Source organism: Rhinichthys klamathensis, unplaced genomic scaffold, assembly GCF_029890125.1.
Source record: "Rhinichthys klamathensis goyatoka isolate OS25496 unplaced genomic scaffold, OSU_Roscu_1.1 h1tg000093l_1, whole genome shotgun sequence".
Lineage (NCBI taxonomy): Eukaryota > Metazoa > Chordata > Actinopteri > Cypriniformes > Leuciscidae > Rhinichthys > Rhinichthys klamathensis.
The window spans coordinates 3263778-3290361 of record NW_026606632.1 but is presented as its reverse complement, the minus strand read 5'-3'; the positions used below and the strand labels follow the sequence as shown (position 1 = coordinate 3290361).

General features: G+C 40.9%; 1 protein-coding gene across 4 annotated transcripts in view; it reads left to right on the top strand.

The window, feature by feature from the left end:
- fmnl2a (formin-like 2a) overlaps positions 1 to 26465 on the top strand; it is a 156269-nt gene extending 129804 nt beyond the window's left edge. Inside the window, exons 13-27 of one of the 4 annotated variants that reach the window (XM_056252244.1) lie at positions 445 to 546; positions 1690 to 2017; positions 2903 to 3085; positions 7207 to 7331; positions 8277 to 8479; positions 8631 to 8865; positions 16371 to 16439; positions 16516 to 16596; positions 16901 to 17030; positions 17158 to 17321; positions 17833 to 17934; positions 18062 to 18160; positions 19604 to 19727; positions 23488 to 23581; positions 25593 to 26465. In XM_056252244.1, the coding sequence (XP_056108219.1) occupies positions 445 to 546; positions 1690 to 2017; positions 2903 to 3085; positions 7207 to 7331; positions 8277 to 8479; positions 8631 to 8865; positions 16371 to 16439; positions 16516 to 16596; positions 16901 to 17030; positions 17158 to 17321; positions 17833 to 17934; positions 18062 to 18160; positions 19604 to 19727; positions 23488 to 23581; position 25593 (2040 nt within the window). In that variant the 3' untranslated portion in view covers positions 25594 to 26465. Of the gene's footprint in view, positions 1 to 444; positions 547 to 1689; positions 2018 to 2902; positions 3086 to 7206; positions 7332 to 8276; positions 8480 to 8630; positions 8866 to 16370; positions 16440 to 16515; positions 16597 to 16900; positions 17031 to 17157; positions 17322 to 17832; positions 17935 to 18061; positions 18161 to 19603; positions 19728 to 21544; positions 21647 to 23487; positions 23582 to 25592 lie in introns of those variants that run through there. The other 3 variants (XM_056252245.1, XM_056252246.1, XM_056252243.1) reach the window with 3 other exon arrangements.
- The last annotated feature ends 119 nt before the right edge of the window (positions 26466 to 26584 follow it).

Below are 26584 nucleotides of genomic sequence, written 5' to 3'. Positions count from 1 at the left end.
GGAAAGTCTTTAATGATAATGAAACAGGATAGGACCCCATCATACATCTACAGTAGCTTGACCTTTGACCTTTTGTGACCGTTGGCCCTCTGGCCAAAGGATGACGTCCTGACCTGAGGTCATTTCCTCATTAGTGTGGCATTGATTTTTATAGTGCACTGCATAAGTGCGTATATTCTTATTAGAGTGGTCAAGAATACTTAATGAATGTGAATCTGAAGTTAAATATGTATGCAACACTGACTGAACTCATGAGGTCTGGAGATTTTAGTGTTCGGTTTAAAGCACAATGCTCACGTCTCAAGATTTTGGAAAACTCAAATGCTCAGGTCTCTTGTAGGCTTTCTGCCATGGCTTATTTGTGATTCTGTCTTCGGTTCTCTTAACTCTATGTTCTGTAGCTGGAGTCTTGTTGATTCTTGTTTGTGTGTTGTTGTTTTTTAGCTGACAGAGAAGTTGCAGGACACAGAGAATGAGGCGATGGCGAAAATCGTTGAGCTGGAGAAACAACTCATGCACAGAAATAAAGAGCTGGAGTCTATTCGGGTAAAAGATGAATCCTCACATCACTTCCTCTTGAGTTTCTGAGTTGCAATTTGCGTAACAATAATTTAGTTGATGTAATAAAGGTTATGCCAATAATAGTAAACACCAATACATAAAAAAATAAATAAAAAATAAGAAGCATTGATAGCATTGAACAGTCATGTTCTGCATGTACATATATAATTACATTGCAATAACTGGGTAATAACTAACCTTACCAAATTAGCCTAACTAACCTTATCATGTTTAATCACCTTATATTCTTACTTTTATTCTTACTCTTTACTTTCTTTTGTAAGTACACTGTAAGTGCACCTTTCGTACATGTGATAATTCATATTCAGATCTAGCTTTATTAGTGAAATACCCATTTTGAATCATCCATTCCAAAAATAACTTCTTTTTTTTTCTCATGTTGACTTGAAAACCCTTAACATCCTAAGTTTTTGATATTTTAGTGTAAAGAAAAAAATAAATAGCATATGCTTTTTTTTTGGTCAGCCTTAGACATAAAATCTCACAGGTTTGAAATAAATATTTTAAAGTTATTATTTCCCAAAATTAACGACACGTTCACAGTTTCTTTGATGTCGGTTAATGGTCACACGATATGTAAGAAAACAGAAAAAATATTTAATCTTTTTTGTTTTCTGATTTATTTTAATTATTCAAAACAAATGTTTATGTTCTGATCAGACTCCAAGACTGCCAAAAAAATTTAATTGTGATTATTTTGTCATATATTGCGATTTGAACTGTTCTTATTATTTTTTAACTCTAATTATACAAAATGGATGACAGAAATACTGTTACAATTGTGCTATAAAATAAAAAGTGAATATGTGATATTGTAATAAAAAAGTTATAAAACACCAGATCACACCACACTTTACTCTGAAACACACAGCGCAACAAACTATATACATAATTCAATCTCAGCCTTTGATTTTATAATCACACTAAGCTGTATAATGATTTCAATTTTATTCTGATTAATTGTGCAGCCCCATTTATTTATTTTAATGTTACATTTAAATGACTTAATTAGCTTTCTATCAACTCACAGAACCCTGTTTGGGAAAGGCTGCTTTAAAGTATAAAAATGCGTTCTACATTATGTTTGTGTTAACTTTGTGGTGATAGGAGGTGTATAAAGACGCCAGCTCTCAGGTGCACACACTACGGCGGATGGTGAAGGAGAAGGACGAGGCCATTCAGAGGCAGTGCAACCTGGAGAAGAAGATCCACGAGCTGGAGAAACAGGGAACCATCAAGATCCAGAAGAAAGGGGATGGGGACATAGCCATCCTGGCGTCCCCTCCTCCGGGGAACGGGCATCTACCAGGGTCAGAGGGTGTAGTTGGGCTGTCCGGTGAGGGCCTGGTCAGTCACACAGGTGTGGCTAACGGGACGGCTCATGGTGTGTCCATGCCTGAACCTCCACCACCCCCTCCTCCTATGCCGGCGACAGGTGAGGGATGTTCCAGATCTACTTCTACTTCAGATCTACTATTTGTATCACTATGTTTAGAATGATGCACTAAAAACGGTAAAGGTTTTCCGTTCACACGGATCCGCAAAAACCATTAAAAACGCTGTATTCTGCTGCCAGGCCAGTAGTTGGTGATGTCACTTTGTAAAGAAAAACCATGCGCCTATAGGCTGAACACATAATACGCATGCACATGATGTCACCGTTTTCACAAATTTGCGTTTTTGTTGTTTACACAGAGACAATAACAGTTTCGTTTTCAAAAACGTGCATTTTGAAACCCCTTTTTTAAAAGTTTGCGGTTTCAGGCCCCCAAAACGCCTTTGTCGTGTAAATGAATGGCCAAAACGCATAACAAGTTTTCTGTTTTCAGTTGAAAATGGTTTCTGGTTTGCATGGGAAGTGTGAGTGCTGGTGGACCAGCGACACCAGCACAGTTTAGCTTGAGAACAGCATGACTGTACTGGTCCACCGGTTAGACCAGCACTATACCAGCTCTAACCAGCATAGATAAGGCTGGACCAACAAGTAATTCAGGCTGGGTTATGCTGGATTTGTCAGCAGGAAATGTTTCAAATGGGTCCAATTCTCCCTATTAACTAGTTGCTTATTAGCATGCACATTACTAGTTTATTAGCAGATTATTAGTACTTATAAAGCCCATTTTAATGCCATGGCCATATTCTACATCCCTTAAAATGTAGAAATCCTATTCAATACCTAAACTTAACTACCTTATTGATAAGCAGTGATTAGGAGTTTACTGAGGCAAAAGTGGTAGTTAATAGTGAGAAATGGACCCTAATCTAAAGTATGACTGGACAATTGAACATATTTTCTCCCTCTTCCTCTTATCTTTTCAAGTACCAAACGGTCTCTCTGCTGCTCCAGCACCAGCACCCCCTCCTCCTCCTCCTCCTCCTCCTCCTCCTCTTCCAGGTCCTGGTGTGGATATATCTGCCCCAATGCCTCCTCCACCCCCCCCAATGGCCCCTCCACTTCCAGGCTGCGGATCACCAACCGTCATCATGAACTCAGGACTGGCAGGTAACAGAACCTGCTCGACACTAAAGACAAAACCATAACAATCATGTACATGCTCAAAGTATGACACAGTATTGCAGAGACATCACATGAACAAAAACCCCCAGTGATATAGACCAGATACGCCCCACACCGCTTAAGAATGTGGAAGTTAGCTTTAGTTTGTGTTTAAAGTTCACGCGTCAGTTCAGAATGGCTTTGGGTCTCTGGTGTCACCCTGTCTCCTCTCTGAGACGAACGATAACAATCACCACAGATCAAGCTGTTTATTTAGTTTCCTGTAACGGGTTTAATGTCTGAACACGCTCAAGTGAATCACTTCTGTTCTGCCGATGTCTTCAGTCATAATATCAGCTCTTTGATTTTGCATCAGATCGGTGTCTTTCAATTTTACTACATTGAGTTTAGTTGACATATCCGGTGGTAGTATTTTTCACCATGTCATTTATTGAGAATTTGAGTAAGAATGCATTATTATAATGTGAGTGCACAACATTGGAAATGTGGTCATAAAAGACTTTTGGATAATTCATGTGATTCCCTGATGTTTCAAAATGCTCAAGACTTACAGGATTTACACTACAGTTCACAAGTTTACGGCTGAAAAGACTTTTCAAGCTTTTGGAAAAAAGTATTTTATGTTTATCAAAGGCTGCATTTATTTGATCAAAACTACAGTAAAAACGGTGATGTCGTGAAATATTATTATAATTTAAAATAACTCTTTTCTATTTAAATATGTTTTAAAATGTGATTTGTTTCTGTAATGGCAAGGCTACATTTTCAGCATCATTATTCCAGTCTTCAATATTTTACATAGTAAGAAACCTTATTGACAACGGATTAATGCTTTATTACCTTTTTCAGTCAGTCTTCACTTGTCTTTTTGAAATTATTATTACTAAAAAGTCTCCCGGGTTTGCTTTAATCCACGATTTGTTGGTGTGGAACCTCTCTCTTGATCTTTATCATTCCTTATAAAACAATGCAGTTCTTTAGGAATTTCTGTGGAAATGCAGTCTATAGGAAAATAACGCAAACATATCTTTGGAATCAGAGGTTGTGTTTTGTCTGCTCTTAACCACCTCTTTCTCTCTGCTTATTTCTGCTCTACCTGTTGTGCCGCCATAGAGGGACCCATCAAACTGTACTGTAGGTTTGCTGTGTCGTGTTGTGTGTGCTTAGTCGTGTGTGTGGTCATGGTATTTTAGTCTCTAAGTCAACACACTCAGTTCCTCTATAATCTTGATCTGACATCGACTCTGAAGCTGTATTGCTGGTTGTTCCTCTTGAAACTGGGCATGAAATTGGACACTGCGTTGCAGAACTTTTCCTTACCGTTCAAAACCCAGAGAGGAACATTCTTTAGACCTCGCTTACAGAGTTCAGCAAATAACAGGACTCGAATGTCAGCCTATGAGACCACACGTTCCATGAGATGTAAGCTCTTATTTCTACACTCCACAAGAAGACAAAATCTCTGTTTCCAGAGCTCAGGCCATGAACCGCAACCTCATGGAAAACAACAGTACAATTCACATCAACACCAGATCTACAGATCTATTTGCCATTTAAGAATTGTAAATCTAGTAAACACAAATGCTTCTAGCAGTCAAAGCGTAATTTCACTCAGAACACAACTCTTAACGCAAATACAAGTATGCATTGCATTGTCAGCATTGCCACCACAGAGTAAGTGTTCTTCTATGGTTTTGTCGGTAGGGCTCCGTGATATGATATATCAAAATATAGTCAAAATCGTGATATGATTAGTGCAATTATTACATCACGAAGGCTGCGTTTTCATATATTTCATACTTAAATAAGTATATGCACTGCGTGTTTCAGAGTGAAGCGGCAAGTGGTCATCTACAAGTGGTTTTCATCTGTTCACAGTAAATGCTGCTCCACACAAACTCAATCTCTGAATGTGTTGTAAGTTCCGGTCGCTTATAACATGCATTTGAAAACGCAGTGTGTGTCAGGGCCTCACATTTGACCCGATTTGTAAAGAGAAGTGATTATAAACCTATAAAAAGGAAAACGGATCCCAGCGATTTTCCGCCAAAATAAAAGCTAAATGGTTTAATATTTAAAAATATTAGTATTACATATTTATACTGTAAATGTATAGTTGTACTATACAATTATTAATATTGTTTGCTTAAATATTATTTTTTTTGTAAATAATATTGTACAGTACAATGGTATTATAATTTTTTTTTCTTATTTCTTTTAATATTTGTATCAAATAATCACAATAAAAATCATCATTATTATTATTTTAGTTGTATTGAACGGGTCAAAACTCAAAACGGTAGGAATGTTGCAAGTGCAAAGATTCTTTTTTATAACTATTCATTTTCTGGTTACTGAAAGAGTTTTGAATAGGCACGTTTATTTCTTTATTTATTAAATTCTTTTTATTTTCTATATAGATGCATTCTAGAATCTACAATGATTAATTATTTTCAAATTAAGTTACTCAAGGTATCTGCTGAAAAACCAAATATCGCAATGTCACTTTATATTATTATTTTCCTAATATTTTTCTATTGTTATGGTGGAACAACAGTCTGAAGAAAATCTTGCTGATCTAGCTAGTTAGTTTAATGGCCATGTATACCTAAAATCTTGCTGATCTAGCTAGTTAGTTTAATGGTCATGTATACCTAAAATCTTGCTGATCTAGCTAGTTAGTTTAATGGTCATGTATACCTAAAATCTTGCTGATCTAGCTAGTTAGTTTAATGGTCATGTATACCTAAAATCTTGCTGGTCTAGCTAGTTAGTTTAATGGTCATGTATACCTAGTTACTTCAGTGATAACATCCTGTGTAGAGGTAGGCCTACTAAAAACATTTAAATGTGATTCTATCACCCCCTTGAGGACTGCATTGTGTTACTGCACAGTGACACAAACACTCTTAAGTATGGAATTTACACAAGAATTTACACAATTCTGTTGAATATATTTCTCACTTTAAGTCATACTTAAAAATGCCTAAAAATCAGTGCATGTCAAGCAATTTTCCTAATTTGTTAATTTCTTAAACTTTTCTTAAGCATTTTTGCAATGACTTTAAATCAACTAGTTTTTTTGATCCTTTATATCAGAATTAAACGGATGTGCATCATAAAGCAGTAAGACTAAAAATGCCATGTCCACTGTGTGAGTGTGTGTTTGATTGTGTTGTGTTTGCATGTTGAAACAGTGTGCCGTGCCGTCACAGGCGAATGATCGTTAGATAAGACGATAGTTGCGTAAATTCAGGAATGTTTCATACATGTTGTGACTTTTTCTCCTTTCTGCTCGGCCTAATATCACACCATCATATTGCTCATAACCCTCATCTGGACTGGACACTCTATTCTCTCCCTCTTTATCACCTTTGATCAGAGATTAATATCGCTGGATCTTAATTTAGCCATATTCAAGCATGTTGTAATCTGCGTTTGCTGCCAGATTCAGTCATTAACTGGATCATTTTGGAAGTTTTTATGAAGTATGAACCTGTATAAACGAAGGAAACCCAACACTTGACTCATTGTCATACTAAGACGCTGTTTGAGTCACATCCTCATGGTGTAAACCCCAAAACAGCCCTGAGCATCTGTCAATGTCTCATTTCCTAAACACACAGGACAATGTTATTGCTCAGAGATGCAGTTTTCAGTCAGGTTTCATGTAATTGCCTCACATTTCTCTGAATTTATTAAGATAAATCTAAATAGACAAATAAAATGACATATAAGCTGAATAGCTCAGATCATTCTCTTAGAGAGATTTGATATCTTGACAAATCTAAGCACAGTTTGAGACATTGTTGAGATCTCTTTTGAATCTTTAGAGGAGACACATGAGATTGCTGATCTATTTTTCTCAGGAGAAACATCTGAGAACAATTGAGATCTCATTTGTGATTTACAACAATACAAAATGTCTCATGTTCACACATTTCCCCTCACGACCCCTCATATATACGTGCAGATAAACCCGTCCTATCTGTGCCTGCCATTCACAAACCAGCTCCACATACCTCAGTAGATCAGACTGCATGTTCTGTGTGTGTGTGTGTTTGATTTGCATGAGTGTGACGTGTTCTTTCTGCCATGTTGTGTAGCTGTGAAGATTAAGAAACCCATCAAGACTAAGTTCCGTATGCCGGTGTTTAATTGGGTGGCGCTGAAACCCAATCAGATCAACGGCACTGTGTTCAACGAGATCGATGACGAGAGAATACTTGAGGTGAGACGGACACAGTTATGAAAAGTTTGAAAAAAAAAAAGTTTTGAAACTGGGCAAAAACATTTGAAAACCATTTGTTTTGTTACCGTACATATACAAGCACAAATGCATCAGCTACATTTTGTCTGTTTTTACAGAAAAAAATCTTATACTGCAATATAATTCAATATTATTATTATTAATAGAAACATTAATGTAACATCATAATCTGGAGGGTAATACTTTCTGTTTTTTTTTTCATTACGAAGACATTATAGTTCAATAATTTCATAATTCATGCATAATACATTGCATTAATAATTCGAGTATAATCCATTATCATGATCAACATCCAGTTTTGTATTATATGTTGTAATAAATAATGTTCTTTACAAGAGTAGCTATGATTTGGTTATTCTTATAATGTATTGCAGCTGAGGTTACAATCATACAAATGAAGCATTACCATGCGTACTCTGATGCATAAAATATATCTTTATAATGCATTTTTATACTCTACCATTCAACAGTTTGGGGTCGGTAAGGTGTGATATTAGAATATTATAATGATTTCTGAAGAATCTTGTGAAAATTCAGCTTTGTGTCAGTCACAATATATTCAAATAAACAACAGTCATTTTGAATTATACTTTTCTTTTCACAATATTCCTGTTTTTACTGAATTGTTAATCAAATAAATAAGAGAGTTCTTTCAAAACCATTAAACCCCAAACTTTTGACAATAGAGGATTCAAGTGCATTACGTATAATGGATCAGTACAGATGTTTTAATACACACACTATAAGACTGTTCATTTTACGATGTGAGGAGAAATAATGATTTGTTTTTCTCGATATACTGAATTATTGTTGTATGTTGATTTGCATTAGGATTCCAGACTGGCTGGTATCAGATATACAGCTCAGGATGTAATGGTCAATGGTGACTGTGTTTCTTCTGTTCAGGATCTGAATGTGGATGAGTTTGAGGAGATGTTTAAGACGAAAGCACAGGGTCCAGCCATAGACCTCACCTCCAGCAAACAGAAGACCTCTCAGAAAGGACCAAACAAAATCTTGCTGCTGGACTCCAACAGGGCTAAAAACCTGGCCATCACCCTCAAAAAAGTGGGCAAGACATCAGAGGAGATCTGCAGAGCCATCCAAGTGTAATTCACAGCCGACGCACACTACACATGATCACCAACATCTCTTTATCAGCGCCCTTCATTCTTCATCATGGTTGACTATATAATTGTATGGTGGACTCCAAACAGCAGCTTCTGGTGAGGATAATGCTTTGATATGTGTGTGTGTAAGGTTTGACCTGCGGACGTTGCCGGTGGATTTCGTGGAGTGTTTGATGAGGTTCATTCCAACGGAAGCGGAGCTGAAAGTTCTGCGTCAGTACGAGAAGGAACGCAAACCTCTGGAGAACCTGACAGACGAGGATCGCTTCATGATCCAGTTCAGCAAGATCGAGCGTCTCATGCAGAAGATGACCATCATGGCATTCCTGGGGAACTTCACCGAGAGCGTTCAGATGCTCACTCCGGTAAATAGCCCAACCCCAGAGCTGCTTTACCACACTGACAGCACGTTTGGTCAAGAATTATGCAGGATTTTTCCAGTATTCGTCTCAAATCACCCAAGCAAATGTAGATGACTAATCTAGACACTCCCGTGGATCTCCTCCAAAATGTCAGATTCCCTTTTCTTTCCCTCTCATGGTCCCTTGAATTCTTTCATATGCCTTATTTTTGCACGATGCTTTCCATGAACAGAATAGGGTTTAAAACTCACGTTTTTTAAGGTAAAATAACTTAGAATATTATGTGAGCTGTTTTATTTCATAGATATTTTACTTTGCAGTCAACACTGCAGTGAATAAAATCTAAAAAAAGTTAAATGAGACATACTTGCGACATATGATATCACTTTAGATGTTTCACAATTTTTGGAAACACTTAACAATAAGGTCCCACCCGATAATGTTAGGTAATGCATTGCATAGTTATTGCATAACAATGAGGTATACATTTGGTACAGTATTTATTCATCTTTGTTAACATTAGTTTATACAAATTCATTGTTGGTTAATTTTAGTTCAGGTCCATTCGATTATATTAACAGGTACAACTTTTGATTTTAATAACGTATTAGTTCAAATTAACATTAACTAAGATTATTAAATGCTTTAGAAGTATTTTTATTGTTAGTTTATGTTAACTGATGTTGTTAACCAGTGTTGGGGAAAGTTATTTTGAAAAAGTATTGCGTTACAATATTGTGTTCTCTTTCATCATCTCGTTTCGAGATCCACCTATGGGAAGGGCATCCGTACCTGACCTCTGCAGAAGCATCCAATTGCACCAAGTCTGGCTAACAGACAGAAGCGCGCAGCCAATGCCAGGTGAGGCCACACCCCCTTACCTACGGGCATATCACAGCTGGGCGCGCTGCTATTCCTCAGTTGACATTCGCTTCTCGCGATCTCTGCATTGACACAGTTCGGTTGGATTAACGTTACGCTGCTCACTTTCGAGTCTTCAGGAGGACATATCGCATTCGCCAGATCAGCCTCCGCCAGACGTGAGTGACAGTCGTTTCTTCAGCCTATCCGCTGTGTTTTTTGCATCCGGAGCCGCCCGAGCTCTCGCTGTCCTTCACCTGCTCCTCCTTTACATGGCTGCCCGCCACGGATTTTTCCGAGTTCTTCACCGCTGGCCCGCCCATGGCTATGTGACCGTCTAAACAGCCGCTTCCCCCGGGGAACAGCCTAGCACGACGAGCCTGCCCGGCCGCGTATGGTGCTCTCATCGCCGCTATAAGGACCCTCTCGTTCTGCGCGGTCTGCTTGGGCTTAACACGCTCAAGCTTTGGAGAACCCGGGGAATTGCGGTCATTGTAATTGCTGCCCATGTAGCTTTTACTAAGCCGGCTTTTAGTTGCACGACACAGCGCGCCGTGCTCGGCCTTTCTGACTCGGAGGAGAGACACGGTGATGATGACGCGCTACCGGGGGACTCCCGGAGCGCCACCTCTCTAAAATATTTGAGCTGACATCAGCCCAATCCGCATTCCCTGAAGAGGACATCTTCGCGGGAAAACCTCACTCTCGTTGACGAACCGGTCGGTTCCGGCGACGGGGATGACGCGGTCCTTTTAGCGTTCCCTAGGCTAGCGTTCACGCGGCTTTGCCTCCGTCCATCCTCCTGGAAGTTTGTGAGCGAGCGGCCGTTCGTTTCAACATTGTGTGGCCAGCTCCACAGAGCACCACCGACCAGGATAGGAATATGTACGACGGGTAAACGCTGGGACCACCGCCCAGTCTGAACGGCCGGAGCGTCCCGCTAGACTGTTAACACGGTCTCACGGGCCTTGATTTGTTACGATTACGTGTTGAGGTTTTCAATGTATGCCTTCCTAGGAAGGCGGTCCCGAACGCAAGCGGCCTGCCTGTTGTTCGACCATCGGGAGTAACGTTAACTAACAGGGTCTCCCACCTACGGTCGGTTAATCCCCTCGCGTGGCTGCCCAGCCCGTATGTTAGTGGACGTTGTGTGTGTGTGTCCCCCTCCCCCCCACAACAACAAGTTACGGGGGAGGGGGCTGTCGTGAGGAAAAGTACATAGCAGTGTTACCACACCGCACGCACTTGGTTCCCCTCACCCAGTTATTAAAGGCTTCGGCCCCAGTGTTTCCCAACACAAACACACACATTACTAAACAACACATTTAATAAACGAATCAAATGAATTCGTGCAGATTTATATATCTGCCAGCGGCAACATAGAGAGCAAATCTCTCTGATCCCATGCATGTCGCCCTGAGTCCGTCCACAAGAGGTCGCCATTGCCTCATAAATCAACCAACTGGGCTCACACAGCTCAGTTGCGGCTGTCCAGCCGATGTGTTTTTAGTGGACGTTGTGTGTGTAAGGCCCCTGTGTTCCCCAACACAAAACACACACATAACTAAATAACACTTAAAAAAAAAAAAAAAAAAACGCATTAAATAAATCCGTTACAGAGAGAGTATCTCTCTCCGCGGATATTATTTTTCTGCCTGCACTTGAGACTGCCCAGTTCATGTGTTCAGGAGATATGTGTTTTTCCCACTTTTGGGGACACCTTGTGAGGGAAAGTTCAGTACAGTGGACACCACACTATGTTTCCCTCACTCTGTCAATAAAGGCTTTGGCCCCAGTGTTTGCCCAACACAAAACACACAAAGCTACGAATCAAATGAATTCGTTTTGGAGAGAAGACCTCTCTCCGCAAAGAAAACTTCTCACTGCAGAGAGAGGAAATCCCTCCAAACCCCTGCATGTTGCCTCTAGTGTTCCCACTAGATGGCGCCTTTGCATCACAAATGAACCAGCTGGGCCCATACAGCTCCGCTCCGGCCCGAGCGGGGGCGCTCGCGAGTCACAAAGCGGCTTGGCAAGCCGTTTCAGCGCCCGAGTGGGTTTTTGCGTACTGTAACCCAGGGTTACAAGCTGCAGTTTGCAATAAAACCTCCGCATTTCAACGGCGTTCTCTCTTCTCACACAGAAGAAAACGCCTCACACATTCTGAAAGAGGAAATTTCCTCCCTCCTAACAAGGGAGCGATTCAGATGGTGCCACCCAATCTGATAAACCATGGTTTTTATTCCTGGTATTTTCATGTTCCAAAAGGCGTGGCGCCCCCCCGCCCTATATTGGACCTTCGAGTGTTGAACAAACATTTGAGGAAATTCAATTTCAGAATGTGACACAAGCCTCTCTCGCCTGTGCCATAAAGCAGAACGACTGGTTCACATCAGTCGATCTGAAAGATGCTTTCTTTCACATAAGCATCTACCCTCCACACAGGAAATATCTTCGTTTCGCCTACCAAGGCGTTTGTTACGAATTCACAGTTCTTCCGTTCGGGTGCAATTTGAGTCCCCGAACTTTCTGTCTGTGTGTGGAGGTGGGCGTGGCGCCCCTGAGACTATCAGGGCTGAGAATTCTGACTTACTGGCTCATCATAGCCAAATAAAAGGAGAAGGTGTCGCTGGACACCGGCCGGGTGCTCGCGCACATCACATCCCTCGGGTTCAAGGTGAATGCGAGCGAAAACAATCTGACTCCCAGTCAGAATGTCATTTTCCTGGGCTTGGAATTGAACTCAGTCTCCATGCGAGCGCGTCTCTCTCAAGAGCGCGTTCGCTCGCTGATGGACTGTCTGTCTCAGTTCAGTGAAGGGGAGAGAGTACAATATCGCACATGCCTCAGGCTGCAGGATCTCATGGCTTCATCTATCCAAGTTGTGCCATTGGTCTCCTGAGAATGAGAACGTTCACGAAATGGGTTTTGTACACCACATTTCAGCCCGATTTGCGATCTCTGCCGCTCGGTAACGATGACGCGCGCCTGCTCGGCGGCCTTGCGCCATTGGGTGAGCGAGAACTTTTACGCACGGGGAACCCCCCCTCGGGACGGTACGATGCGAAAAGTTTTGACGACAGATGCGTCCTTAACAGGCTGGGGAACCACCCAGGAAGGCAGAACGGTGAACGGTCTGTGGCTGAGCAGACTACGTTCAGCGCACATTAACTATTTAGAGCTTTTACTATTTGGAAAGCTCTGAATCATTTTCTGCCTTGCCTGCAGGGACATCCTGTTCTAGTACGGTGCGATAATACCACGGTAGTGGCTTATATCAACCGTCAGGGTGGCATGCGCTCGTCAAAACTCCACGCTCTAGCTTACAGGCTTTTGGTGTGGAGCAGACAGGTTTTTCTGTCATTACGCGTGACTCATGTCCCGGGCATTCGGAACAGAGGCGCGGATCTGCTATCGAGGGGAAACCCAATCCACGGGGATTGGCGTCTTCACCCGCAGATAGTGGAGAGGTTATGGATGAGATGGGACAGGCAGCCGTAGATCTTTTCGCCTCGCGCGAAAATCACCATTGTCCTATGTTCTTCTCGCTAAAGGACATGGACGCGCCCCTCGGGGCAGAGGCACTGGCCCACCCATGGCCCAAAGTGCTGTTGTATGCTTTTCCTCCCCTGTGCCTGATAATTTTCACTCTGGCCAGGGTGAGAGAGCACGGCCTGTCTCTCACTCTAATAGCACCCAGGTGGCCCAAAGCCCCATGGCTGGCAGAGATAATCCCTCTGTTATACGCCGAGCCATGGCGCCTCCCCCCTCGCACGGACATACTGTCCCAAGCCAACGGGGAGATTTACCACCCCCACCCGGACAGGGTGGCTCTCTGGGCCTGGCCCGTGAGAGGACGAACCAAAATGCACTGGGGCTCCCGCCGCGTGTAATCGCCACTACTCAGAAGGCCAGGGCCGTTTCCGCGCGATCCCTATATGGCTGTGAGTGGCAAGTGTTCGAAGGGTGGTATGATGGGCGTGGTTTCACATCTTATCAGTGCTCGGTGCCTGATATTTTGTGTTTCCTGCAAGACCTCATGGAAAGAGGCAGGTCCTTTTCCACTATTAAGGTCTACCTGGCTGCGATTTCAGCCTGTCATGTGGGTTTTGGGGCTCCACCGTCAGGCAGCACCCTCTAACCCGCAGATTTATGGAGGGTGCACGCCGCTCTTTGCTGGTCATCAGGAGATCTGTTGAATCTGTCCCAGAGTGGGACCTCTCCATGGTGCTGGAAGCGCGGTCTCTGTATCCTTTTGAGCCTCTGGGGAGTATTTCCCTTAAGCTGCTGTCCCTCAAGACAGCTTTGCTCTCGGCCTTGGCATCTGCTAAACGGGTCAGTGAGCTACATGCACTCTCGGTTCACCCCTCGTGCGCCAAATTCTCCCTAAGTGGAGATAAGGTTTTCCTTAAGCCTAACCCGGCCTTCATGCCGAAATGCTTCCCTGCGTTCACGTCGGAGGTTTTGGAGCTATCCGCTTTTCACCCTCCACCCTTTGCCTCCCCGGAGGATCAGGGGCTGAATGCTCTGTGTCCCGTCCGTGCTCTGCAAGCATAATGACCAGGACCAGTGCTTTCCGCAAGAGCGACCAGCTCTTTGTTTCTAGGGCTCCCCTGCACAAGGGGAGTCCCATTTCAAAGCAATGCCTCTCACATTGGCTTGTGGACGCTATACTATGGCTTATGAAGCAAAGGGAGTGCAGCCCCAAGGGGCATCAGAGCTCATTCCACAAGGGGCTTAGCCGCCTCTTGGGCTTTGTTCAGGGGAGTGCCACTGCAGGACATCTGCTCCGCGGCCAGCTGGGCCTCTCCTCATACCTTTGAGCGTTACTACCGGTTGGATGTCACCAGAACTTCGGTGGCACACTCGGTCCTAGGGGTAGGGTCCTCTTAGCCCTTTCCCACAGCCCCGTTTGGTTAACCAACGAGGAGTGAATGGGCCGGCTGGCCATGTTCATTCCTGTCACCAAGCATTCGCATTCCTTCTTGGGTTTAGCTATGTGCATTGGTGGTGCGGGGGCCATTATCATGTATGTGTCTCATGCATGTTTCATGCCCTGCTTGTCCACAGCAGTTAGCGTGGCGGAAAACTTGCAGGGTCATGTTTGTGGGACGTGTCAGGCACCGCCTCTCTGAGGTGACCGTCCTTCTCTGGCCTTCAGAACCTCACTGTGAGTGTATTGGGCAATCGGGGAGCTGTCCATGTCTCTCCCATAGGTGGATCTCGAAACGAGATGATGAAAGAGAACAATAGGTTACTGTCGTAACCCCGGTTCTCTGAAACATCGAGTGGAGAGATCCACCAGCCTTGCCCCGCTTGCCGCACGAGAAGCGAATATACTGACTGAGGAATAGCAGCGCGCCCAGCTGTGATATGCCCGTAGGTAAGGGGGTGTGGCCTCACCTGGCATTGGCTGCGCGCTTCTGTCTCTTAGCCAGACTTGGTGCAATTGGATGCTTCTGCAGAGGTCAGGTACGGATGCCCTTCCCATAGGTGGATCTCTCCACTCGATGTTTCAGAGAACCGGGGTTACGACAGTAACCTATTGTTACTCCCTAAAAAAGCAACTAATTGTTTTTAGTAACTTTTTAGGTAACTTTTAGTTATGTTACTTTTTCTCACCTGGACTGGGCTTGTTTGTTTGTTTTTTACAACAACAACAAGTTATATTTTTGGCAAATGTTTAGGCCCTTTTACACCAAAAGTGAAATGAATAAGTCTCAGGCTGAAGGCAATGCAAAGTACCTCCTGTCCAGTAGAGGGCGCCGCTCAAACAAACCTTTCAGCTGTGCTGTCTTTCTGAATCACAGAAGAATAGGACGCAGTAGATGAAACTTCAACACTCTTACTTCAGCAATAAAAAACAAAAAATGAAACTCAAACGTGATGTTGAGCTATAGTCATTTTTGCTTATTAGTATGGTTGAATTGGATCATCAAAAGTCAGCAGCAAAGACGTTGGTTAATAAAGTGAGATTAAATACATAAAGTATATTTGTGTTATTTAACATATTTAATTATTGCAGGTTTGCATTTGACTGTTTATATTCATTTTGAGGACGAATGAATGAGGACGAATCTAAATCTGTTGAGATGATGCATGCTCACATTTAGAACTACTATCACCATTATGATCACACAGCGCACACAACGCCTCTGCACTTATGATGCATTCACATGCTATCGGAATTATCGTACATACTAGTTTCCTAGTTTAAAAATTGGACATGAATGCCCATTCAAGTCAAAATTTGAATGTGATGAGCTCGTAGAAGTGGGAAGTAGGAAATTTCAGATTTTCCAGCATGTGAAGCATTAGGCTACACCTGTTTTAGTCAATAAATGGGAAAACAAAGTAACTTGTGTCTTATTTGAAAAAGTAATTCCAAGAGATTAATAAGAGATTAAAATCTTATTTGAAAAAGTAAATCAGATATTTTGTTGTAAATTTTAAAATAATGTGTTACTTTACTAATGTGAAAAAACGATTCTGATTACTTAACTCACATTACTAGTGATGCGTTTCACCCCAAAAAACTGTTAACTTTTTTTTAGTTGTATTTTTTATTCTAGCATGAAAAGTAGCTAGTTTTAATGACCATACATATAATTTTAGGCCCTTTTTGTGTTTTGCTTTTGTCTCAACAGCAACTTCATGCCGTTATTGCAGCATCGGTCTCTATTAAGTCCTCTCAAAAACTCAAGAAGATTCTGGAAGTAAGAGTTTCACTTCTGTCTTGATTCATTTTCCTCCACAGTGCGTGTCTTTATTGAGCGTGTATTTCTCTCTCAGATCATCCTGGCTCTGGGGAACTACATGAACAGCAGTAAAAGAGGAGCGGTGTACGGCTTCAAACTGCAGAGCTTAGACCTGGTACATTTCACATGCTCACTGGGTTTTTTTTACTCAGATGTTGGCCGTTATATGTCAAATCCTTATGATTTATGAATGGACAACAAAGCACCTTTTTATTACAATCGTAATTGTTATTTAAGCATGCCGATTGTGAAATGACATTAAAACCACTGTGACAGATTTGGACCTTTATCTATAATTCTGTTAGACTGTCAATGTTTTTTTATGATAACAAAGTGCAAGTATATGAAAAAAAAAAAATTCAAATATTTTCTTAACATTCAAACATTCACTTGAGGGTTTGCATGTTTTCCTTTTCCAGTTATTAGACACTAAATCAACAGATCGCAAGGTCACTCTTCTGCACTATATAGCAAATGTAGTGAAGGAAAAATACCAGCAGGTGTCGCTCTTCTATAATGACCTGAACTATGTGGAGAAAGCTGCCGCAGGTATGAAACGTGTCATATTTGATTATGTTTGCAATAAGCAGGGCAGATCGTATTTGCTCGCACGTCAAGTTTTGACAACATGTCCAAATGATGTGAAGGAAATTAACTGTCTCTCTGTGTTTCTCAGTGTCTCTAGAGAATGTCTTGTTAGACGTGAAGGAGATGCAGAGAGGGATGGATCTGACCAGGAGAGAGTACAGCATGCACGGCCACAACACAATGCTCAAAGACTTCATACAGCAGAATGAGAATAAACTCAAAAAACTTCAGGACGATGCCAAGATCGCTCAGGTGCCGCTAACACTGCACATACATGACCCGAAACACTCATTAAACATGTCAGACTGAGGATGGAATCACGTTTTCTTTTTCTTTTGACATTAAAAAGTTTGCTTTCAGAACCCAACTTTCAGAACCCAACATTTCCTCCCCAGTCCAAATAGAGCATTTATTGAAACTAAGCTGCAAAATGTCTCGTTTTAAACTAATCAAGGGTTCGTTTATTTAGGCTGCTCTATGTATGGGCGTTGATAAATGTTTAGATATGAATAAAAGCCTCAATTAAATCTGTTCATCATTAGGCAATTGTGTCTCTTCAGAAGACTTGGCTTAAACTGCTCGAGTCATATTGAGGGGAAATAACGAAATAATAAAATCTGAATCTGATCCTTTGGGTTGGGATTATATCTTCGTCAACATTGTTATTAAAAATGTAACATTTGAAGACTCAGTAACTAGCCTACATGTGATTCTCTTGTTGTTGGTTATCTCTCTTATGTCTTTTCATATCTCAATCTCTCAGGATGCCTTTGATGAAGTGGTGAAATTCTTTGGAGAAAATGCCAAAACAACACCACCGTCTGTGTTTTTCCCAGTGTTTGTGCGCTTTGTGAGAGCATACCGGGTAAACCGACCAATCACCTGTCTCACTTCATCCAATCACGTCCTCCAGTTGTATATAAACCGTACCTGCATTAATCAGTCATGTAACATGACTTCCAAATGCCTGATGGGTATTTTCTCTTCATCAGCAAGCAGAGGAGGATAATGAACAGAGGAAAAGACATGAGCAGATGATGATGGAGAAGCTGATTGAGCAAGAAGCTATGATGGAGCAAGAGGATCAGAAGGTATGAATAGAATAAAGGGATAGAGAGAGAGAGAGAGTGTGTGAGTGTGTGTGTCAGGGAAGTGGAACTGTTGTTTGGGGGCAAAACTGGCCCCAGGGATGCCATCATTTGGAATATTTTTTTTTATTTTTTTTTATTAGTTTATAGTCTTTTAGTAGGGTTTAACCAGGGGTATTTTTAGTGTATACAATTATAAAATAAAACACTTTACCAGTAACTTTATTAGGAACCTAAGCGCAAACATGGTTCATGATAGCCTGCCCATTAGTAATCTAAATAATGTGAGAAGACATTTTCATGGCCAGTAATTTTATTTCAGTACGTTTTCTTGTTCACTCGTGATTGACAAAAGTTCATTTTGGCCCGGGTGTGTGTGCGTTTGCCGTTTACCGATATTTTGGGGACAAATTTATACCAATAAGTGAGCTAAATCTGACAAAACCTATTTTTGGGACAAGTTTATGGAATGTCCTCATTTCCTCATGAGGAAAATAGCTTATAAATCACACTAAATTATGTAAAAATGCAGAAGGTTTTCTGTGATGGGTACACTGTAAAAAATGATCGTGATTTTAACGGTAAAAGACTGTAAAAATGCTACGGTGAAATACTGTTAATTGGTTAACAGAAAGTTTCCTTACTATACACGGTACATAACTGTGATATATATAATGGTACATTTAATGTAAGTTAGTTTACTGTAAAATACCGTTAAATTTACAGTTTTTGGAAGTGAAAAACAACGAGTCATTGTATAATTTACAGTGAAAAAATGTAAATTAACATTCCCACAATTCCCTGCGTGACACAGTTATGTACATTAGGGTTTTATGTTACATTTAATGTTGTTAAATTAATGCTTATTGCATTTTTTAAATTTCAACATGTTACCATGATGGTGTTTAATGTTTGTGTGAATGACACTGTGCAGCTTCTATATATTAGTATTAACTTTCTCGTGGAAGAGCTGCTTATGATGAGCTTTGATTGATCATTTGATGATGAGCTTTGATTGATCATGTGACTCTCATCACTACTGTGATTGTTGGCTGTCAGTGTATTACAATGGAACAAAACAGATAATAATACTTCAAAAGGTCAGTAAATTAACATTATATCAGATAATGAAATACGGTTTATTGCTGTAAAATTATATACGGTTAAAAGTCTGTAAAACCTAAAATGTTGCTACCGTATTTTTAACAGGAAAACTCTGGTAACCACAGCTGCCAGGTTTTCCCCGTAAATTTTACGGATTTTTTTTTTACAGTTTAGGGTTATGGGAGAGCAGATACAGTTTGTACAGTATAAAAATCATTATGTCCATGGAATGTCCCCATAAAACATGCAAACCCAGCGTGTGGAAATATTTGCAGATTAATTACAGTCTTTAATGACAGCATTAATTGTAACGGTATTGTGTGTGTGTGTGTGTGTGTTCAGTCTCCCTCTCATAAGAATAAGCGTCAGCAGCAGGAGTTGATCGCAGAGCTGAGGAAGAAGCAGGTGAAGGACAGCAGACACGTGTATGAGGGTAAAGACGGAGCCATCGAGGACATTATCACAGGTAACACACAGTGTTCAGCTTTTGGCTTCATCCCGTAACTGTTCTGCATGCAGCGAGCTTTAAAACATTAGGACTTCTGTAATGTGTTAGTTTAGCCACTAACCAGCTCTCTGTGACTGGTGGAAAGCTTTACTGATCAATAACAATGTACTGAGCTGAATGTGTGCTGTTACTGCTTACAGCTCTGAGCTGGAGTGCGGCTACTAAACACTGTTTACTGTAGGTTTAAAGGGGTCATATTATACTTTTTGTATCATTTTTTTTTCCTTAGGTCCACTTGTCAAGTCAAATTTGCATTGTGCTTTTCACAATGCACAAACCAGCTTTACAGCTGGTCGATAATATAGTTTATTTACTGTAATAATACAAGCAATCAAGCAGTTGAGATTTGTTATTGTAGTACGGTATATATCGCTTATTCGCTTTACATGTGTATATATGAGGATAAAGTTGCATATACTTATATATATATTCAGTTTCATCCAATTTTAAGAGCTGGCCAATTATTTAAGTTTACATTTTGCAACAATATAGTTGTAATGTTTCTGTTCATTTTATTTTGTTTAATTAATTAGAATGATGCATTAGTCTGCTGCCGGTTGACTCAAAAGCCTCGTTTTGCTTCAACTACAAATCGAACTTCTGCATTTTTGTATTCCTCCCTACAGACGTTCAGAACTGAATTATGGGTGTTGAAGTTTTTGGCAAAAGGGAATTGTCTGCTAACCTGGCCCTAGCCAGATGAATTTCGCTCCACCTAGCTTCACTCACATCCATCTGGAACCGATCCATTGAAATGGCGTTTCAGAAGGCTGGGCCTTATCAAAAATCCTTGCATATGATTGGATAAGCCACTTGTCTGTCATCTTTATCGACGTGCTATTTCAACCACTCACACCGAAGCCAACCCGTGACGCTGAAGAATCCGGTCGGGAGAAGGCACTGATCTATATAACATTGTTTCCACCAACAAAAGCCTTAAGAGCCGTTCTCTGATGTTCTTTTAATGAAACAATATTAGGTAGATTGGACAACACGGATGAAATCAATGGTAACAGCATCAATGTTAACGCTCGTTTCCTCGATGCGAGCCGCCATTGTTGTCTGAATCAAAACAGTCTCACGGTCGCTTCTCCACTACGTCACATCTATGAAACTCCCGCCCTGCGTCCTGATTGGCTAAACCATAAAGTTGGTTGGAGAAATCACTCTCAATGGAAGAGGTTCCAGATGGATGTGAGTGAAGCTAGGCGGAGCGAAATTCATCTGGCAAGGGCCAGGTTAATTGTCTGCCGCATAGATAGCAAGTTTTATCAAAAGCCCTTCTGACCAGTGTTGAATTAGCCATCTAAACTGAAATATTTTTAAAGGTTTGAAAAGCACCTTTTTTGTGTGTTCGTTTTTTTGTAAATACTAATACATTTTAATAAAAGCTCTCTTTTCATTGAGGATTATTCCAAAACAATAGTATTTCCAGGAAAAGTTCAATTCAATTCAACGATATGACCCCTTTATGTTTCATTTAATTTTTAACCGTGAAAAAAACAGAATCTCTATAATGGGCCAAATATTTAAGATAATTATATTATGTCGCATAAATGTATATTTTGTAACGTGTAATCCTCTTGACGGCTGCATTTCTATTCTAGGCATGTATGTAATCCATATTAAAATAGTTTCATCTTTATATAATAGCTATTAGTACCATGTGATTATACTAGTGTGCTGTTGTGTGTAGAAAGTGCTAACATTGTGCTTGTTGCTCTGGCTTGTTTGTGTCGTGTGTGTGTGTGTGTGTGTGTTTCATCTGGACGCAGTGCTGAAGACTGCCCCCTTTACTGCGCGCACAGCCAAACGCAGCTCGCGTTACTTCAACGAGGAGCTCCACTTCTAAAGCTTAGACTCTCTCTCTCTCTCAGGTCGCTGGATAAAGCTGCTTTCTTTCATTCTCTCCCTCTGTGTGTGTGTACCCCTTCACGCTTCACATTCCTGGTTTTATTTCCCTGTGGGCCGGCGTATGGTTGTGATGGAATGGGCGTGTTCATTTTTGATTTCTTTTCTAACTAAACTCCTGCATGAAGGGGGGTTTGGGGAGTGGAGCATATGATGTCATCACAGATTTCTTTTGCACGGAGTGTCATACATTCATATTCATCATTGTAACATAAATGTAATGAGAGGAAATATGATGTCACAAACAGCCAAACACACCAGTGTTTCTCTGCACATTTCAATTGTATGTGTGGCCTGTGTTGGTTTAAACTTCTGTGCCAGTTTTTCTCTGAGAAAAGCAAATACTATTGGTCGGCTCAGAGCACTGTGGCGCCCTCTGTAGTTTAAATACAGAAAAGAGTCCGCAAATAAACTCCCGTAGAAATCCCATATGGGTCATTCCAATTCCACAGACACACACACACTCATTACTTGAAATGAAATAAATATGAACTGAAAAAAGTACTTAAACTTAATTTATTTTTCATTTAGTTTAACTTGATAGTCTAAAAAATCTAAAAATAAAATAAAAACTATATAGACAACAAAACAATTAAAACAAAGGCAATAACTAATTAAAATGACAAAAACGGAACAACATTACAATTAAAATATAAATACAACATAAAAAAAACATAGGTTCATATTTTTAGAACATTATTATAGGCAAAAAACCACCACAATATTTGTAATCTCTGTGAGTTTGTATCTGCCGAATTTATGGCAATTAAATTAATTCGTCATGTTTGTAACACTGGCATTTTGGACATGATTTGTGATATTATGTTTTGCTCATGTGTTCATATGTCATTGTGAGTGTATATATATATATATATATATATATATATATATATATAAAATGTCATTGATTTTTGGGGCCCATTCACATTATGCTGTTTTTCTGCATTTTCTCACTCTTCCTCCATCTTATTCTGCTCTGATGGGAAGTTCTGATGTCAGGGACTTCCTATGTTTCACGTGTGTTTAACTTCCTGCATGAAGCATGTTGAGATGTATTCCTCTTCTAAGCATGTTTGGTTCATTTGCTTCACTGACTGTATGCATTTGCATGGGGTGTTTTTTGTGGCCAAATATAATGTTGAATCTCACTAAAAAGGTCAAGAAATGTCATATTTTTAACCTTAAAAATCAAAAAACAAAATCATAATATTAATAGTGTAATAAAATTATTAATAAAATAACTTTTTCCCTCACATTTGCGTGATATAAAGTCACAATTGCAAGATGTAAACTCGAAATTGTTAGATAAAAAGTCGCAATCATCTGTTAAAATGTTTTATTCTGTGGCGGAAACAAGCTTCCATATCCTCTTTATGCTAAATACAAATGTTATTATCATTACTATTATGAAATATGACTGGGATGACATGTTTTCTTGAGATTCACCATATCATTGCATTTAGTTTCCACCATGCCTGCTTGAGCTTAACTTACTGTACGTCCTGGCTTATAACACTGCACTTCTGGGAGGCTTGGCACATTATCTTTGGTTTCACTGTTTAAAAATAATGAAGTGACCACGCAGACGTCAGTTTTTGCTTTGTTGTATCTGGACGCTGGAGCCATTGTGCAGAGCAGCTTGAGTCATAGAGTTCATTACTGCAGTATCAGCAGCGCTTCAGTAACACCCTACAGCGCCTGCCTTTGACCTTTGACCTTTCCTCTTTGAGCCCTGGGCAGCTTTTCTCGCTGTGTCCGGTCCACTCTGCTCCAATCTAACCTCCGTTTTTGTTTCCTCTCCACTCAGCCTTAAAGAAGAATAATATTACTAAATTTCCCAATGTGCACTGGAGGGTAAGGAACTCTTCCAGTAGTACCCCACTGGATGCTACTCAGACCTGGCAAGCATCTCTCTTTATTATTATTTATCTTTCATTCTTTTCACTCCACTAGATCTTTTGACACTGAATACAAAAGCCATCTTTTTGTGTTCTCTTTCCATCTGTCGTTCTATTTAACACACATCAGGCCTACTGAAGTCTGACCCTCAAGGGCCGAGTCTCCAGGGACTCATGTTCACCCGTTGAACTGATTTGATTAGAAAATGAGTTTGATTAGGTGATGCTGTGACCCGAGACACATAGTCTCATGTTGAACTGACCCACACTTAGAGATAGCGCAGTCATCATTAAAACCTTGAGTTGAGCTTATGTAGTTGGTACACTGCCCCCAAATTAACACTTTAAAAATGTCAGAATGTCATTGCATTAAATGTCAATACGACGTTTACTGAAAGAAAGATATTTCTCAACACAAAAGGTTTTGGATATGACAATGTTAATGTGTTTGGAATTGGTGGAACTTGGCTGTTTACACGACACGGTTTTCAACTAAAACCGTAAAACATTTTATGCTTTTTGGCCGTTCGTTTACACGACAACGGCGTTTTGGGTGCCTGAAAAGGCAAACTTTTGAAAACGGGTTTCAAAGTGCAAGTTTTAAAAAAAACCTGTGTCCGTGTAAACAACAAAAACGCAAATCTCTGAAGATGATGACGTCACGCACATGCGTATTACGTGTTCAGTCTATAGTGTTGCATTGCCATCTAGTGGCCTGGCAGCAGAATACAGGGTTTTTAGTCGTTTTGATAACTCAAAGGAAGAACCTCTCTGTTTTAAGCATATCGTTGTCGTGTAAATGTACCCTAGATCTCCAGAGGTACCGTCCTGCAGAGTTTAGCTCCAACCCCAATCACAACACACCTGAACCAGATAATCAAGGTGTTCAGGGTTACTCTAAAATTTCGGGCAGGTGTGTTGGGAGTAGGGTTGAAACTGATGGTAGCTCTCGAGGAGCAGGGTTGGAGACCCTTGCCATAGCAGATCTAGACCGAGGGTTTCAGAGGAACTCTGATGGACTAGCTTACAGCAAACAATGACCCAGACTATTTTGATGTTGAGGAAGCAATCTCATTGGCTGCTAAATCAAATCTTCAGAGGCCGATCAGCTTGTGCATGCAGTAAAAAGGACCTATCAGCCTGCACTATCTAGAGCAGGGGTGTCAAACTCACTTCCTGGAGGGCCACTGTCCTACAGAGTTTAGCACCAACTCTAATTAAACACACCTGAACCCGCTAATGAAGGTCTTCAGGATTACTAGAACCTTCCAGCCAGGTGTTTTAGAGCTGGTTGGAGCTAAACTCTGCAGGACAGTGGCCCTCTGTTACCCCTTTTCCACCAAAGCATTTTGAGAGCCGGTTCGGAGCCCGTGCCTACTCGAGAACCAGTTCTTTGTGTTTCGACAGCCAAAGAACCGGTTCTCGGCCAGAAAAATCGGTTCCAAAGCGGCACCAACTCTTTGCTGGACTAGAACCGTTCTTTTACCACGTCATGCTTACGTCGGGGGCTGGGGGCGGGTTACTGTGAACAACAACAGGTAGGACGTATGGCGACATACACAGTGACGTAACGACGTCGTTCGCTGGGGTCTCTAGTCAGTGGAAAAACAAACAGGTTCTGAGAAGGTTCGCAAGTTGAACCAGTTCTTTTTTGGTGGAAACGAGGTATGTGGGAACTACATGAATACTATACAGCCACTAAAAACTGATGAAAGAAATGAAGAAAAGTGAAGTTCCTGCAGCACAAGATGACACGCGTGTTTATACAATGCAGTGACATTCCGACTTTTTATGTGACTTGAGAGTTTAGATACGTTCTGTCCGTATCCCAACAACCTTGTCAAAAACAAGTTAGTGTCAGTGTTTCCATTCCCATTCACTTCAGAAGCTGATATAAAGTTCTAGTACTTAATCCAGTAAAAACTCAAGCTGCTTTGCCCAGTTGACCACCAGCATGTCCAGAAGATCTGAACTCAGCGACTGACGTTGTTTTATTATGTCCCTCCTGCATCAGATCTGAGAAACCAGCCGTACAGGCGCGCTGACGCCGTCAGGAGGAGCGTTCGAAGACGATTTGATGATCAGAATTTGCGGCCAATCAACAGTGCAGAGATGGTCATGTGACGAGGGCAAAGGGGATGTGATTGGATGGGCTGGAGGAGTGGAGGTGGAGCTAACTGCTCCCGAACAAAATAATGAAGGACTGATGAAGATGACAGCAGGTCTGAAAGTCAAGTGCCTATATTTAACATCTGTCCCATCAGGTGTTGAATCATACATGTGTTTTAGTCATAGTCTTCTGTCTGTGATTTATTTTTATATGACAAACAGTGTCTTTTATCCTATGGCGCTTAAAATGTAGATGGCGAGATCGTGTTTTTCTCAAGAAAGTGTCAGAATGTAAAACTGTTCCAACACTTTATGTATCATGAACCTGTACAAAGGCCTCTTACATTCCAGTGCTTTCGCCCCAGATCAAAATCGACCAATCGTGTGTTCTCTGAATGACTAATCTATTAGTCGGTCTTAAAGAAGCCCTGCATTGGGTCCGTCAGACCCTGTTTTTTATCGGGCTGGTCACATGGTGCACATTCTTGTCTTTAAAGAAAAACGGAAGGAGCCCAATAGGTTGGAATGCAGCTTGAGAAGCATTTTGAAAAGTTTAACTACGTTAAATGTTGTAAAAATGCAATGTCGATTGGCTTGATATGGTGCATTATCTGTGACTCAACGGTCAAAGATAATAACAAGAACATTTCTCACAGAAGGTGGTTTGAAGTCCAGTAGTTAAGTATTTAAATGTGTTGTTGATGAATTTGTTACATAAATGGTGCTATAAAGGATGAATTTGGAGACGTGGCTTCTGAAAGAGGGTTTTACCGTGCCGACAGAGTGTTAGCGGACTAAAATCCTCTCAGAGAGGTCGCATCTCTTAATAGAGTCTTGCAGGGATGACCTATTTTTGTAGGCCAAAACCAAGAAACGAGTTAGCATTTTAACGCTTCT